The sequence below is a fragment of the Acartia tonsa genome, chromosome 11 (genome assembly GCF_053477335.1).
Source record: "Acartia tonsa isolate MP-2025a chromosome 11, ASM5347733v1, whole genome shotgun sequence".
NCBI classification, from domain to species: Eukaryota; Metazoa; Arthropoda; class Copepoda; order Calanoida; family Acartiidae; genus Acartia; species Acartia tonsa.
Genome location: NC_137270.1, coordinates 37,098,497 through 37,117,541, shown reverse-complemented (window position 1 = coordinate 37,117,541; position 19,045 = coordinate 37,098,497). Strand labels below are relative to the sequence as shown.

General features: G+C 30.4%; 1 protein-coding gene across 1 annotated transcript in view; it reads right to left on the bottom strand.

The window, feature by feature from the left end:
* The window catches only part of LOC145331754 (troponin C, isotype gamma-like), a 33,364-nt gene that overhangs the window by 7,830 nt on the left and 6,489 nt on the right, over window positions 1-19,045 (bottom strand). The window contains exons 3-4 of the mRNA XM_080176584.1: window positions 3,389-3,496; window positions 724-786 (exon numbers count right to left, since the gene is read on the bottom strand). Of these exons, the coding sequence (XP_080032710.1) occupies window positions 724-786; window positions 3,389-3,496 (171 nt within the window). The remainder of the gene's footprint in view (window positions 1-723; window positions 787-3,388; window positions 3,497-19,045) is intronic.

The window sequence follows — 19,045 nt, the reverse complement described above, 5'->3', positions numbered from 1 at the left end:
TGGATTTCAAGAAATTTAACCTGATATATATAATTCTACAAAACTATAATTTAATTCTTGCTAACTTCTTTCAATCTGTATGATTTTCTATCTTTGTATCTATCTATCTGTCTATCTATCTATCTATCTGTATTAAATTGTAACTGAAGATTGCTTAATGCATGAAACATGATGTTTTACAAATAAACTTTTGTTCATTCTATGTGGACTATATCTATCTATCTATCTATCTAACTAACCCGCGATCGTGGCTCAACACGTAGCGCATTCGCTCGTCGCCGGTGAGGTGATAGGTTCAAATCTCGGTTCGACACCGCGTCATAACTAAAGACGTTAAAAATGATTTCTACTGCTTCTTTGTCAGGTGCGCGACATAAATAGTAAGAGTAGGGGGAAGGCCTTGGACCATTAACAGGCGCAACTCACTACCATGCATAGTTAGGACTTCTCAGACAAAGGTCTTGCAATCAAAGGGTTGGTTGTCTGATGGATGTTACTTAACCTAGTATCCTAGGTTGTTGAATATCATTACAAGTGAATGATGCTCTGGATTCTCTATATGATGAGATAAACCATTAGATAAAGATGTCGATAGCTATAAAATCGAAGGAGAATCCAACCATTACGAAGTAATGGTAAAGGTAAATCTATCTATCTATCTTTCTTTCTTTCTATCTATCTATCTATCTATCTATCTATCTACCCATCTATCTATCTATCTACCTGACAGAATTCTCCGAACTCGATTTCTCCGGAGCCGTCTTCGTCGATTTCTTCCAGGAGTTCCTAAATGGTTATACATACATAGAGATGATCTAGAGATATACTGTCTAAATCAGCCAATAGGAGAATAATAAAGGTACATAGCAGACATCTCATTGGTTGACAAATGTTGCAGATCTTGGTACGCAAGGGCACAACTTTTTCATTTTGTTCGCATTGTGAGTCAGTCATAGATTGTCCCATATCTTATGATAAAGCTTTTCTTGGTTAAATCATATCGTGTAAAAATTTCTTCTCCGGTATAATTTGAAGCATATGACAAAACATATAAAAAGTTAGTTATGAATAGTCGAATTTCTTAAAATAAAGTTAGCTTTCTAAAGATTATATCGTCGAAAAATTTCGTTTGATGAAAAATGGGACACCATGGAAACTGTCCCAATTTTGTATAACTTTTTCGGAACATGTTCCAGTTACGTCATATTTTTCTTTCTCGACAAAAGGGAAGGGGGGAAGAAAATCTCTTCAAAAGAGATGGGGAAAACCCCCTTTTCTCCCATCTCTTTTTTCTTCCCCCCTTCCCTTTTTTTTCTTTCCCCCTTCCCTTTTTCGGGAAAGAAAAATATGACGTAACTGGAACATGTTCCGCAAAAGTTATACAAAATTGGGACAGTTTCCATGGTGTCGAAAAATGGGGTCAGATAGACCATCTAAATATACTATGTCTATTAGTTTATAGTACTATCAAATAGTTTTGAAATTACCTGACGTTTGATGACTATTTATATGTTATACAACCCATATGAATCAGATTTATAAGTTAACTTAAGTTTAGGTTAAATAATGTAAGTTTTGAATTATCATTATTAAAAAAATTTAAATATATTTAGGTTTCAAGATCATTGTGGTTAATGTTATAGAAAAGGAAATCTTGAAGCGCAAAAATAACATGTTACACCAATTTGAAGTCTAGGGCTTGTCAGCCGCCTATCAGCCGCGACAAAGCCTGAAATTTAAACCCGTTTGAATGCTTAGATAAAGTTCTGGAGGGACTGCAACAATTGAGTCAGGTTTAGACTTCACCTTGACTTTTAAAATTTTAAATAGTTTATTTTTCTGAAACTTGAGAGCCTTTGATACATTTCTATATGCAATAATAAGCCTTAAAATTATGAATATCTTATAAAATTGTATACATTGAATGTAGAAAAAAATATTTAAATTAAATATAATTTAGAAAACTGGAAAGTAATATATCTTTTCTATGGTTTTAAATTACGTTTCTTTTAAATTTTTATAATGTAGGTCAAAAAGTTTACTAAAGATTAATTATTCCACAAAAATTATAATTTCCTTCTTATAATTAGTATACCATACAACTCGCCCCTCATTTTTAAGGCTAAAAAAGGTAGGGGAAGTAAAGGGGTCCACTGATAAAGTCTCATCTTATGTTTGCTCCTGTTGAAAGGGAAAGTAGAAATAAAGTACAAGTCTATAATCATGCCTTTCCCTGCGGGGAACTCCATCTTTGCTATACTTCCCAGTGCCTAACTTAACCTAACCTAAGCTAAATCATTATAGTAAATATATTATTCTTTGCAAACTAATATAACTACAGTAATTTGAGAGATCCTGGGATGGTCAACTGTTAAGTTGAAGGGATATTGCTGGAAATTTAATTCTTTTTTGTTGAATGACTCTGGTGTAATTTGATATTTTTGCACCTGTATTGTTACATATACACAGGATGTCCATCAATAAGCAGAGAGAGGGAACAATGGACTGTTTATTGCACTAGTACACAAAGTTTCATAAAAACTTTTTTTATTCATTGGCTTTACAATTTTGGGGACTTTTAATGAATTTTGATTGGTTGGTTTATTAAGTTGAGTGTTCAAATGTTTCAACTACTAATTGTATTTTACAAAGGGGTAATTTTGTCTATTATAATAATATATTAACATTAGGGAAGCACATCAATTTATCGGACATTGTCTGATCCCTTTAGATCCCTGGTTTTCCAATATTTCAATTTTGCCAGGTTCTCATTCTTTGTAAAAATTTCCAATTTATTAGTTAAATTAAACTCGAAATAACAAATAAATTCATATCACTTATTTATGATAATTTGTTTTAAGGTTACATTGCCATTAAATACTACTTAAATAGTTGTAAAATATAAAATAAAAATTCCCTTTTATGTTGGACATAATTCCTTTTTAGTCTTTCTACAAAAATAGCTTTATAGATCCATAAAGATTTCAATATTTTAAGCTTAATTTAAATGAACAGCTTTCTTTTATTAAGAGATTATGAAAAAAGACTAAAGTTCTTTTTAAGACACCCTTTATAACTATATTATTACAAGAATGTAGTCCCAATTAATGGAATAACAAAATTAATTAGCATGAAATATTTATCTATTACGTACAAAATAATAAATAAAGCTGATTCTTAAAAATAGATAAGGTTGTAGCCGAATCAGCAAAATCATTTTGTAACAAATCTCCCAAAGCTCTTCTTGGCTGGGTCGGAAACCCAGAGCCCTCATGATTTCATACCTGAAGCTCTTCCTGGCTGGGTCTGAATCCCATAGCCCTAATGATTTCATACCTGAAGCTCTTCCTGGCTGGGCCTGAAACCCATAGCACTAATAATTTCATACCTGAAGCTCTTCCTGGCTGGGCCTGAAACCCATAGCCCTCATGATTTCATCCAGATCATCAGCAGACAAGAACTCCTGCTTCTTTGTGTCAAACAGATCAAAACAAACCTAAAAGATAGATCATTTAATTATTATGATAATGCTATTACTTATCATTTATTACACTAGTCCCCAAAGTTTTATATCAATGTTTTCTTATTCGGTGGTCTAACATTTTTATGGACTTTTATGGAATTTTAATTGGTTGATTCATTCAAATTGAGTGTCAACTACTAATTGTAATCTAAAGAAGGGGTAATTTTGTGTATCATAATTGGGGATGTACATAAATTTATCAGCCACAGAAATTAAAAACTAAACAGTTTTTTGTCCTAATTCCTGGTGGATCAGTTTTAGGCCATTTTGCTTCTGAATTATTGCTAGGTATAGTTTTAAGCCATTTTTCCATATATCTTTCCCCTTTTATTCAAAAATCTTCTAGATTTGAATTGTGAAGTCACCTTGACATGAATCTTAGGAATTCTTAGACTAAACCAGCTTATTCTCTATCCAATAAGACGTAAATTATCAGAAATTTGTTTTCACAAATTCTAGTACAATAGATTCACATATAGCCATCATCACCAACAAAATATCAACAGCGAAGCAGCATACAAGGTATTATCAAAATCAGAAAAACTATGATCATATATTGTCAAAATGTTGCTTTCCTTTTGTTTATAAATTTACCAGTTCTCAAAAATTTAATCATCATAAAAGATTCATCATAATTTTCAAATTAATATTTCAAAGGGGTAATTTTTTTCGTGTATTTTCCTTAAAGTTGTGCGTAATGTTTTAATTAAATGGTCTTATTAATTAAGAGCACTTTGACTTAATAAGAGCATTTGACTACAACATTTGAATAAATGTCCCTCTTTTATGTGTAATTGATTGCACATCTGAATAGAAAAAATCCAAATAAAGGATAATCTTTATATGAAAAACAAAATAATAAAACAGGATTACTTGTTTACTATAGTACATTCATCATATAAAAATCATGCAATTCTTAATAATATCAAAACAAAATAAAGTTGTCTGTTTAATAAAGTTTTAAATTAACATTAAATTGATGCACACACCTAATGATGATAATCTGTAGATTATGAATATTGGTAAAAAAGTTTGAACACTGCTATTTAGTTTGAATCAACCAATCAATCAATATTATTCTGGTCCCTAAAGTTTCATAAACACATTAACTCATTAGTAGGCTTTTGTGAATCATAATTGGGGTTATAAATCAATTAATATGCATTGTCTTATCTCATCTGGTTTTATTGGTCAGGGGAATTTCTGATGATAATTTCATTTCTAATACATATATAAACAAAATAGATGGGCAATAAGGAACATTCTACTGCTTTAAATTAAATTTAACAATCCTTATATAATAGTAACAGGATCTGTATGTATATGTGTTTCTATCTGTCAGTCCAGAAGGATCTTTCTAATCGCTGAACCGATATGGTTATCCTCTAGGGTGTAGCTCTTAATAGGTTCTGGAATATTGGGGTAGGGTGCGACCAAAATTTTTATTTATTTTTTCTTCTTAAAACTAAAATAAAGGTGGTGGGTTGACTTCCCACTCCCCTCCCCCTCATAGGTACCTCAAGGACTCTAGGGGCGTAGCCGCTAGTATATTGTATAATAAATATTGGAAAGCAATGGACAAAAAGACATGTTCAATAGGCATACAACTAAAAAATCTCATTTTTCGCTTGTTAAAATAAAAAATGATTTTAGTTATATTTTGTTTGTACCCCATGATTGGTCAACTGAATTTGAGTTGCCGATTGTGTACACAGTTTCCTCGGTGTTTCCTCATCCTATCTCAATGTTTACTACTAGCTAAAAAGCTTCAAACATTAAAAAAAATCAAAATTAAATTTTAAGTTTGAAGCTTCTTTAGATAGTAGTAAATATTGAGATAGAATGAGGAAACACTGAGGAAACTGTGTACACATTCGGCAACTCAAATTCAGCTGACCCTATGATATGATATCTGGGTCAGAACATCAATAATACACAGCATGCTCAGGAATATAAAGGGATAAGACAATGGCCGATAAATGGATGTACATCCCCAATGATGATGCTCAACATTGCCACTCCTTTAGATTACACATAATAGATGAAACGATTGACCACTAAACCTAATGATCCAACCAAACACAATTCAATAAAAATCCCCAACGTTTTTAAGCAAACGAATAAGAAAACGTTATAATAAAACTTTGGGGACTAGTGGAATAAGCAGCTTAATGTTTCCTCTCTCCCTGACACGTTATGCTCCATCTTTCACAGGTGTTCCTTCCATAAAGCTAAACATCTTTTAAACAGCTAAATTTTAGAAAAGCTGTTTGAAGTGCCTATAAAAAATGACGCCATACAATACAAATGACTAATGATAGGCCAATACACAGAATAAATTACCAATGGCAGGCCATTTTAATTGACCAATGGTAGGCCAGTATAATTTAATAGTATAAATTCTATTTAGATATTTTTACATGAGCGAAAAACAGCAAAAACAGGCCAAAACCTTTATTTGATTTTATATCAAGAAAACTTTTAAGTCAAGTAACGTTTTGTCTTTGTGGTAGCTATACTTATATTCGTTTGAGACAATTAGTTAAAAGTAACAAAAAGATAGGTAACAATCTATTCTGATTTTGAATATTAGTTCCAACTTTGTTTTATTTGTAAATATTCCCTAACGAAGAAAGCACATTTTTTCTATACTTGCTAAAAAACAAGATAAATGTTTATTGTATGACTCTAACAAGCATGAAGTTATACAAAGAAATCCAAAACATTTGCGATTTTTTTCTATTCAGTACTAACGAATTAACATCTCTTTTTTACTTACAATGTGAGAGAGAGAGAGAGAGAGAGAGAGAGAGAGAGAGAAAGAAGAAAAGAGAAATAAAAGGAAATCAGTAACCTATAAAAAGATTATTTTGTCTTTTGTTGCCTGATGAATAAATGCATTACAGACAGACGGATAAAGATAGACCTAGTTTATCATAGAGTAGCTTTACTTCTAAAAATCCTAAATTTCCCCTTGAAAATATATATTTTTCATATATTTTATGAAATTTGATGTGTAATCCTAAATTTGTTTTGACCTGCAATATATAAAATCAACGCGTCACATATATTGTCTAGAACGATTCAGGGATCTAAAGGGATAAGACATTGGAAGACTAATTGATGTACATCCCCAATGTTAATACCCAAAATTAGCCCATAAGAAATTTTAATTTTAAACTTTGAGTACAATTACAAGGGTTAAAGAATATATAAGAAAATCATCATTAATTTGATTAAAGAATATTAATTATTAAAAATATTAAGGTGTACCTCAATATATAATTGTCAGATTTATATGTTATCATACATCTATACTTATAGCTTTAATTTGGATTTAAAAATCCATTTTCTTCATATTTCTATTATGTTGTCAAAGGACATTCTAAAGTCAAACTGTTGTTAATTCAAGATGTATTATAATCAGTTAGTAGCAGTTACGTCCAAAGAGGACTATAGGGGCACTTGAGTTGTGTGAGAAGGGGTAGTTGACCATCTCCCCCCCCCCCTAATTTCAATTTTGATTTTAAAATAATCTTTATACTGGGACATTTTTTTCTAATGGTGATTTCTCTTTTTATATACCATATTAGGACCTATGGGATGCTAAACACTGTGAAGGAAAACCATATTGGTCCAGCAGTTAGCGAGATCCATTGGTTCAGACAGACATACAAACATAGATCTTGTTACTTTTATAAAAGATTGATCTATTAAATATTTTATCCAGTCGGTGATGAATTATAAAAAAAAACACCACTAACCTATCTTTTTATCAATGCCGACAATGTAAATAAATATATTATTCTCTTTGCTATATAGTATTTTCAAATTGACACGCGAGTTTCTTGGATAGGAAATTTAGGATATTTACCAGGGATCTAAAGGGAGAATACAATGGCCGATAAATTTATGACATCTCCAATGACGTTACACAAATTCATCCCTTCTATAGATGACAATTAGTGGTTGGAACGTGTGGACACTCAACTTAATGAAACAACAATGAAAGTCCCCAAAGTTGTTAACACAACGAATAAGAAAACGTAATCATAAAACTTTGGGGACTAGTGTAATGCATAGCCCAATGTCCCCTACCTCCCTGGATTTTTGGTGACTTTGTTTTGAGTAATATATATTAAGGGGGGAAATTATAATTGAGATCAAGGACATATATAACTAGTAAACACTGATAAAAGATAAAGTTAAAGTTATTATTATTGCATCGTATTATAGACAGCTTTCCGCGGATATAAAAAGTAAAGTTATGAAATTGAAACTTTTTTTGTTAGCCCTGTGGGGTCGAAGGCGCGGGCTAAAAAAATAATATCAATTATATGATTCTTACCTTAATATTTGTGGAAAATTGTCTGTAATGCAATGCTATACATGATTTTTCGGCATGGCTGAAAACCGGTTCTAATCGAGTGGATATTAATCGGTTTCGAAGCCATACTGGAAATGTTATTATTGTTTTCCCGCGTTTACCACTGCCTTTGTATGACTCATGCCACGGAGGTGAGGAGGTAAAGAAAGAAAGCTTTTTCACAGCGTTTCGGAGCCGGAGCCGGGAGCAGCAACATTTTTGGTGGAGCCGGAGCCGTATTTTTCGTTAAAAACGGCTCCGGCTCCAGATTAGCTAAAAATGATTTTTTAAAGTAATATTATAATTTGGCAACGGTCTATTTCAATATAATAAACTGAAAAACTATTGTTACTTAACAAATAGACACACATCTTTCTACTTTTATATAGCTTTAATCAAATAAAAGCAAAATATTTTATATTATTTCTTTTATTTTATCAAATTCAATAATGAACAAAAATTGATATATTAAGGAGGAGCCGGAGCCGCATCAAAATTAAACGGCTCCGACACGCTGCTTTTTAAAATAAAATCTTGATTTAGAAATAATGAAAGTTTTAGCATTTAATCTACTGCCTAAATATTAAAAATATAATAAAAAATATTTTCAGTTTGGCTTTGAAACCGATTTATATCCTCTGCATTGAAACCAGTTCTAAGCTGTATTCTAAATCAAAAATCATAACAGTATTACCAGTTTTGTTTAAACGGTCATGAGGCCCCGTCGGGGCCAATAAAACTGGTTTTAATCTTATATTTTTTTATTTCAATATATGGGGAAAGTTGTCTATAATAGGATGCTATAAATAAATATTCTCTTTTATCAACTAAGTGTAAATAAGTAAAATGAACAAGGCTAAATTTAAGTACTTTATTTTTTAGGATGTATTTAGGATTTACATGTTTCTGCTCTTTTAACTTATTCGTCCTTGTTAAACTTTTAAAAATGTTTATAAAATAGTATTATGAAAAATGAAAATCTTTTTTAAAATGTCTTTGACGTGTCGTCAAAATCTACTATTACTCATTCCCGCAATTCTGCCAAAATCTTTTTCAACAGTGTTTCAACAAAACAAATATTCCTTATATAAAAGTAACAGGATGTCTGTCTGAAGCTCCAAAGCTTTAAATCTTGATAATACTTCTTACTGGTCCTCTAATGGTTTTAAGCTATTTTTCTAGGGGGCGGGAGAAAATGATATATTATGTTTTAATGCTGATGGTTTAATGGTTTTTAATTGGAATTTGAGTATGTATTCCAGTGTGTTTTAAGTGTTTTTTTTCTTTTACGTGCCCGTAGACAACAAAATTTTATATGTCTCTTTGTAAAAACTTTAAACTTATTGTTTGCCACGACGCAAAAAAGACAAACACACACAAGGACTTACATTTAAAAATATTTAAAATTTTTAATTCTCAAAAAGTACAATTTTCATTGGAAATACATGGGTCTAAAAGGGCTCTATATTATCATAACATTTAAAGATAAACGATATTTATATTATCAGCTTTGAAGCAGCTTATAGTGGCAAGAAAAATGACGTCATACAACTCAAATGATCAATGATAGGCCATTTTACATTTTACCATTGGCCAATTACAATGTATATTGGCCTATCATTGGTCCTTTGTATTGTATACCGTGATTTTTTATTAGGCACTATAAGCTGCTTCAATATTATTAGTGACCCCCCCCCCCCACACACTTTCAGTTTCATAGGATGTTGGAGATGCCCTCTTCAAATATATTTCAAACCTTCCTAGAACCTATAAGAAGCTTCACTATAAAGATGAACCATATCGGTTCAATGGTCAGCGAGATCATTTTATACAGACAAAAAAACTTTCCTATCTTATATGGAAGGGTATAGATGAAACGATATTCATACAATCAGTTTTGAAAGCTAGACAAAGATAGATAGAAAAATGTTATGTGGTCAATATACAAAAATGTTTGAAATGTACCTATGTATGTTGAAGTGGGTAATTTGAATACAATATTATTTACCCGAGTGACTAACTTAATATTGTCCTCAACCCTCCCTCTTAAAACGGCAAAGTAAACTGTTTTTGTTAAGGTACCAAAAGTACAAATTCACGTAAAGACACACAAAAAGTTTTGTTTCTGAGTTATGATAGTATACAATTTTAAAGCAAAACTTATTTATTTACAGTAGGCTTTTCTAATATTCATATAAGAACTTTTCATTGGAATATTGAAGTTGTCAGTTTAGTTGCGCTTAATATTCATGAAGCCAGTTTTTAAAAGTGATTGGCTATTACTCATCCTTTAGGAACGAAACCTGGACTATGATATGTGTCTTTCTTTCTAAACGTATATTTATAGACAGCTTTCCGTGAATATTAGAATGAAAAATCAAAACATTGAAACAAGTCTTGTTTGCACGGGCTAACAAAACTGGTTTTAATTTAATTAATGTTTTTTATTTATTAATGGTGGAAAATTTTCTGTAATACGTTGCTACACATGATTTGATTTTTAAGTATGGCTTAGAACCAGTTATAATCCAGTGGATATTAATAGGTTTCGAAGCCATACTGGAAATAGTTTTATAACATTTCCGGGGAGGGTGAGTGTAAAGGGAACATTTGGCCGGACAAGTTTATTCTAATTCCTAACTGAATGATGGGTGGGGATGGGGGGTTACCATATATAGAATAAGACAATGTGTTTAAATTCTATAGCATTTCTGAATCTGTCAAGTTATATAAACATAGACAGCGCAGTATTTCAATAGTATCAATGCAAACCAAACAAGAATAGTGACGTCGAAAAATAGCGAAGCTTCGTAATTCATAGGTTTAACAGATATCTATTATACAAAGTATAAGGGACGGAAAGACGGACGGACAGACACTAATACTTTTTTTTTACTTGTTTGTGTTTTTAGTCTATTGACCAAGTGATTGCAGTAATGTCTAGTGTGCTACTGCTAACCGTCTCGATCCGACAAAAAAACGTCTGGACATCCTAATTATAGAGTAGCTGCGCTATGAATATCTAAAATAAAATGAATATTACAATTTATAAAAATGTATTAAGTGGATTACTAGAATAACTTACAAATCAATTATCTAAGATTAAAAGAATAATTTTTTTTTGTGTCGTTCAACTTTAAGAAAAGAAAAAAGTTGGTAAATAATATGTATATATTTCTTAACATACAAGGACGATAATACAAATCAAGGTGCAGCTGGTGTGTTCATTTGAACGGGAAAATAAAGGAAAGAAGAATAACTACCCTTTCCATTATGGCTTTGACACCGATTAATGTCCACTGGATTAGAACTGGTTCTCAGCCATACTGAAAAATCATGTATAACATCGTATTACGGATAATTTTCACAAATTTTAAAATAAAAATAAAAAAAATTAAACCAGTTTTCGGCTCCTTTAGGGCTAACAAAATTTGCTTTAATCTTATAATTTTTCATTTTGATATCAGCGGAAAACTATAAATAACTATTCCTCCATACATATTATTTCCAATATTTGGAATATTTATTTATTTGTCTGTAATCAAATTAAAAAGTCTGAGTGTAATTTAAGAAGGAAAACATCGAATTTTAAAACTTTAGGCAAAGTCCATGAAATTCTTAAGCAATTTAAAAGTATTTAAAAAACATTTTAGAGCATTAAAGATTTTGTATGCGGTAAAAACGACCACTTATGTATGTAATTTGACCTCTAGGTAGAGGAGGGGGGCTATATAGGGATATAGGAATGAGAAACTGATCTTACACTGAAAATCTTAAATAAATTGTATTTATATGATCTGATTTTTGTTTTTATTGTTTTTATTATGTTTTTTTTTCTGAAGATTTTATATTTATATAAAAAATTATCAAGGAAATTTTTTTTACTGATTTTTTTTCCATTCCATTAAAATAAAAATGTCAATTTAAAACTTTAAATACATTCAAATAGTCTAGAATTACTGAAAGCTATGAAAACAGATGAATTCTTATACAAAAAATACATTTTGAAAATATAGTGTTCCTTTACCCCTGATTCTTATATTGGGTTAAAATCTAAAATGTGTAGAATGTGTTCTAGCTAACATTTTTGCACAAGCAAGAGAAGAAGAAAACTGGGAAATGTCTATAATTTCAACAATTTCAGAAAAATTTTAGACACTAGACGGATTGACTCAAATAGTGCGCTCTCAAAAAGTGCTTCAAGGCTTTCTAAAAAAAGGAGATAAAATCTGGAAAATAATTGGCTAGAGGCCAGGAATTAAGATAACATCAATTCTTATGTCTTGACATTTTTTAATCCATCAAATGAAAAAACTAATAATTTGACCATAAGTCTTATGATAGAACCTCTCCAGTTTCCGAGATCTTAATGGACATTAATAATGGCATAACTACTTAACCATTAAGCATGATATTTCTAAAATTAGCTATTTATGAGTTTGACAAAGGAAAAACTAAAATGTTTAGTATAAGAGTGAAAAATTGCACATCAAAAATGGGAATCGAACAGGAATGGAAAGGGTAAAAAGTGTGGAAATAAAGTAAAAAGGGGATTGCAGGGATTTAAAGGGATAAGACTATGGCCGATAAATTGATGTACATCCTTAATGATTATACACCAAATTTTCCCTTCTGTTGATTACAATTAGTAATTAAAATGTTTGGACACTTAAAACAATCACCAATTAATCAAAATTCATTAAAGTCCCCAAGGTTGTTAAGCTAACTAATAAGAAAACATTATTATAAAACTTTGGGGACTTGTGTAATATACATCTGAATGTCCACTCCCTCCCTGAGGAATTGCTACGGACTGATTCATGTATTTAGGGTTATTCTTAGAAGTGAAATAAATCTGCTATCTAAAAATCAGCCCTCATTTTTTTCTCATTTGAGGTACAACAATTGAAGCTTTAACTTTTTGAATATTATCTAACAGAGAAAAGATTACTTTAAGAATCTTTTTAATTAGAAATGGATGGTAATTTAGAAAGTCTTCAATTTCCAATGAAGGTATTTATGACGCCTTCTGTTTTTATATCTATAACAAAGGATCTCACTTACAGCTAAGCCGATATGATTCTCCTTTTCAGTGAAGCTTCTCATAAGTTCTAAGAAGGTTTATAACTAATTTAAGGGAGGTAACCACCACCCTCCCAAAAGAATTCGTCCTTTGAAAAAAAATACTTCCCAATAATAATTCCTAAAATTGAAATCAAAAGTGGAGGTTCGGCTCTTCCCCTTTCTTCGAGTTCTAATAGGGGCGTAGTTGCTATTTGTAAATAAAGATATATCTAACATAATTCAGATTTTGTTCTTCTTTATTATGAATCTAGACAAAATTTAGTTCAGTAGGTTTTTATTTTTACCTCCCCCCAATATTTTATCAATAAAATCTTACATTTTCTTTCTTTGGGCGCTAACATTGACGTCCAAGAGGTCGGGGGGTGGGTGAGTAAAGAGGATATTATAGAGATTTTGTACCACTTTTTTGGACGTCATTGGCCGCTAATGTAGAGCCCATTTGAAAACCTTTTATATTTTAAATCTATCATAATATATCCTTCCGCTGATTAAATTAGAGTTCATTAATTTGATTTTCAACAAAACTGTTATCAAATTTTCTTCTTAGAATTAAACCAAATTTTAGAGAACAAAATAATTTGTAATTTCCCATTAACTAAACATGGGCGGCCAAAAGACAACATGTAAAAAAAAGAACAATTATGGACAGATAGACATATATTAGAGCCTAACTTCGTATTTTGATGCTTCTAAAGTGATCACAAAAATATTAAATCTATTATCACTTCGAGACCGATTAATATCCGTTGGATTATAACTAGTTCTCAGCCATACTGAAATATTAGGTAAAGCATCGAATTACATCCAGTTTTCTACGAATATAAAGATATATTATCATAATATTAAAACCAGTTTTGTTAGCTCGTGACTTCGGCATTTTGGGGGCTAACAAAACTGATTTTAACTTAAAATTGTACATTTTTATATCCGCGGAAAGCTGTTCACAATACGATGCGATAAATAACGAAAAAAAAGGTTGGGGTTTGGCATGATCCACAGTTGAGTTAGAGGGATTATATCAAACCAAATTTTATAGAACCAAATATTTATTTACTAATTTGATTAACTAATATATAATAGGACACAAAAATATACAAAACCTTTGTTTTACACAATAACGAATGCATATATCTTACATAAAAGATGCAGAATGTTTGTTAGTCTGTCAGTCTATGTTTTTTACTGAATATTTTTTAAAAATAATATTATTAAACTAGTGTGATGCTTTCTTACAAAACCTATCTTTGTAGTGTAACAAGGATGACAACATTCATAAAAAAGAAGCTCTAAAGCGGTAGGACAAATGAACATTGACACTTGTAGAGTGTCAGAACGGAATAATCAGAATATAAATGTATGAAATTCGAAACAAATTTTAAGTAAATTTCTTGAAAAACCGCTTACATACAGGATAATGTTTAAGGACATACTTACATATGGTTAACTTTCCAACTCACAAAAAGGCGTTCAGATTTAATCAGAAAATTAAAGGAGCTTAAAAGGGATGGAAAGATAAACCATTTTACTTCTAATGAAAATGGTGTTATTAGTGTCACTTTAAGCAAAGGAGCGGCTCCAAAACGGCTAACTTTGGATTACAAAAATGACAACTCTAAAACTTACTATGTGGGTGAGTTACTCCAACTTGTCTCCTGTAAAATATGATAAACAATCCGAAAGTGAATCAAACTAGAATATAATGGTGTAAAAATGGGATGAATATTTTATTTTGAAAAACCCGAATTTCAAACTAATCTCTATCTGTTATCACTTAATATTTATTTTACTATGTATATGTTCTGTGTAAATAATCATAGCATTAAAAATGGGTTGTTTAATGCTTTTTTTTCCTTGGTACATTTAAACAAAAATAATATAAGCATTCAAATTAAAAATGGATGATGAGTTAGTTAATAATCTTGGACATAATTCTTTGCAATTAGATTCAAATTTAAATCATTCGTGTTCTTACTTTGAAAACCATGAATTTGTAAACTTTATTGGAAAGAGGGAGGAAAAGTTTTCAGTCTATAGTCAGAATATTAGAAGTATAAATAATAAAATCGACGACATACAAGAATTATTATCGGAGATAGAAACTGAAAAATTTTCTTTTAGTATTCTATTATTTCAAGAAATTTGGGCAGCAAATAACGCACAGACCACTAGATTAGAAAATTATCAAGATATTATCTTACAAACAAGGGAAGGAAAAAGGGGTGGGGGTTTAGGAATATATCTTAAGCAAAACTTAAGTTATGAAATTATTGATGAATTATCATATATTTTAGAGGGCGAATTTGAGACTCAATTCATAAAAGTATTTTTTGGTAAGAACAAATTTAAGATTATAGGCAACATTTACAGAATTCCTGGTGGTAACTTAAATAACTTTATAGAATGGTTTGGAGAAAAATTAACATTTCTTAAAACTGACCCAGTTTTAAAAAAATCTGATGAAATTATATTTGGGGGTGATTTCAATGCGAATTTTCTAAACTTTGATTCCCACAACCAAACAAATGATCTTTTGAACCTATTAATATCCTCTTCTTTTCTACCAATGATTACTCTACCTACTAGAATTTGTCAAAATTCAGCAACTCTCATTGATAACATTTTTAGCAATAAAAAGCAAGAATTTTATGAAAGCGGCCTAATTATATCTTCTATTTCTGATCATCTCCCAATTTTTTACTTAAATGTAACTTGTGAAAAAAATACTTCAAACCAAAAACAATATTATTATGATATGAGTCCAAATAACGTAGAAAACTTTAAAGAGAAACTCTCTTCACAAAATTGGGAAGGTGTTAATAATGATAATATTCCAAAAACTGCCTTTGAAAGTTTTGGTAACATATTAGAAAAGTACTTTAAAGAGAGTTTCCCTTTAAAAGAAAAATGTGTAAACAAAGGAAAAGTTCCTATTAACCCATGGATGTCACAGGAGTTATTAAAAATCAGAAAAGCCAAAAATAGGGCCTTTAAAAACAAACTTAAACATAGGACTGAATCTGCTGAAAATAAATTTAAATGCCTAAATAATAAATTCAAAAAACTTGCTAGAAAAGAGAAGAAAAAATATTACCATGAAAGATTTGAAGATTGTGTTACTGATATCAGAAAGACTTGGTCGCTAATTAACTTAATAGTCAAGAAAAAAAAGTGTAAAAATGACGTGCCTTGTGTTTTTACAGATGCACAAAAATCCTATAATACTTTCTCTGAGATAGCCAATGGTTTTAATGACTTTTTTGTTGATGTTGGGCCAAGACTTTCTGAATCAATACCTCAATCTTCTAAATCTTTCAGGGATTTCTTGGGGGATCAATATGATGAAGAATTTAACTTTCAGGAAGTAAACTCTTTTATTATCAATATAACTTTGTCCAAATTAAAATCAAAATCAAGTGTAGGTAGTGATAATATCTCAATGAAACTATTAAAAGAAATAATGCCAATAATTATAACGCCTATCATTCACCTGTTTAACCTCTCTTTAAACACTGGCTACATTCCTGATAACTATAAATGTGCAAAAATTATACCTATTTACAAAGCTGGTGAAAGAGATAGATTTGACAATTACCGTCCTATTTCCATACTTCCAGCCCTCTCTAAATTACTTGAGAAAATTGTTGCTTTTCAAATGATTAGATATCTTGAGGGAAACAAAATGTTATATCAACATCAATATGGCTTCAGAAGGTCAAGAGATACACAACAACCACTGATACATTTAATCAACAAAGTTTATGACGGACTGAATAAGCCCCAATCAGAATACAGTGCCTGTGTGTTTCTTGACCTTAAGAAGGCATTTGACACGTGTGATATACCAATTTTACTATCCAAACTAAAACACTATGGTTTTAAAGGTGTATCTGCAAAATGGTTTGAAAATTATCTAACTAATAGAAAACAGTATGTTGAAATAAATGGCGTAAAGTCCGAAGAAAAAGTATTAACTCATGGAGTACCACAGGGCTCTGTCATTGGACCAATTTTGTTCTTGTTGTATATAAACGACCTTCCAAATTCAACAACCTTATTTTGTAGCCTTTTTGCAGATGACACAATCTTTTGTAAAACCTCAAGTAATTTAGAAACCATAAAAACATCATTAAATGAAGAATTAGATAAGGCATCAGTATGGTTTAGGGCAAATAAACTTTCTTTAAATGTATCTAAAACAAAATACATGGTCTTCAGACTTAGCAGTATGCAACCTGTCAATAATAACTTTAGAATCTTCATTAATGGGGAGGAAGTTGAGAGAATCAGCAATGAAAATGAAACAAAGTCTTTTAAATTTGTTGGGGTACATCTTGATGAGTTTCTCAATTGGAATGAGCATACAAAAATGGTAAAAAACAAAGTTTCTAGTTCTCTATATGCATTAAATCAATTAAAAAATGTTCTCCCATCAAAAACTTTGAAAACGATTTATTCCTCAATGATTTTGCCTCACTTAAATTATTCTAATATCACATGGGGTCTCTCTAAAAGTAAAGATATTGACCAAATAAGAAAACAACAAAAAAGGGCAATAAGGATTATTGTAGGTGCTAATTATAATGCACACACTGAAATTTTGTTTGGACAATCTAAAATCTTAAAATTTGATGATTTGGTTAATTTAAACATTTTAAATTTTATAAGTAAATTTTTTCATAAGAAACTCCCAGAAAGCTTTGATAACATGTTTAAAGTTCTTTCTTCTCAGAGATCAAAAAAGTTACTGATAAGTATACCTAAAACAAAACATCTTGAATATTTTCCAGCAGTGTCATTTCCAAAACTTTGGAATAACTTGAGAAATGAAATAAGGCTTTCAGACTCTGTAAAGAAATCATTGTCCATGATTAAAAAAGATTATTTTTTAAATTATAAATCATTTCATTGCAACAAAAGAAAATGCTTTTCCTGTAAGAAATAAAATCTGTACCAACTTCTGTAACTGTAAATAGTTATTTAGTCAACCCACTTAATTATTGATCTATTAAATTTGTGTAAATATCTTTATATAATAAATATTTTTTGTAATTCTCGCTATAAATAAAACAGTAAATTAAATCAATTAAAGGGGTAAATTTACGGCCTACTCCAAGGCTTAATTACTCCTTGCTATGCAATTTTAAAATATGATTTTATATGTATATTTAATAATCTAAATGTATTGCATTAGTTAATAAATTATATTCTATATTCTATACATATTTAGGACTTGATTATAGAGATGATTCGCTTATAACATTGTACATTGATGTCCTAGGAATTACTATATCAGAAATTAGATCAATCGGATAATTTTAAGGCATAAAAATTTGTCGTTAAAAAGTTAAAAATCAACATGTTTAACATGTACGTACGGGTATAGAGTTGCTAAGCTTTCTAAATCGTACCTAATTACACCAGGAATCACACAAAGTTTAAAATCGAAAGGACAATTCTAACATGCCTAAATTAACGAAAAGAGTTAACCGTTACGGACGTACGGTCCGACCCTAGTTATAGAAAAGCTTCAATTGTTCAATCTGTACATAACTATATAAAATGTAAAAGAAATTAATAAAAAAATCTTTAGCCAATTTATTACAATCTATTCATCTTTAGCTGCTACTGAAACCTTACATGATTAACATGATCTTTTCAAAATAAACTAAATATATTTTATCTAAAAATTTCACAAGGAACATGTGTCAAATCATAAGATTCAGAAAGAGAGATAGGGGATAATGGGCTGTTTATTACACTAGTCCACTATTCCCCCCACAGTTTTATATTAACGTTTTCTTATTTGTTTATCTTAACAATTTTGGGGACTTTTGAATTTTGATTAGTTGGTTCATTAAGTTGAATTTTCAAACACTTGACAAACATTTCAACCCCTAATTTTAATCTGGAGAAGGGGTAATTTTGTTCTATCATTGGGGATGTATTTCAATTTATCGGACATTGTTATTCCTTCAGATCCCTCATAAGATAGAAAATGTGATAGTTATCATAAAAATCTAATAAAAAGACACTTAGAAACATCAAAGATAAGTCATTTATCGCAGCGTATT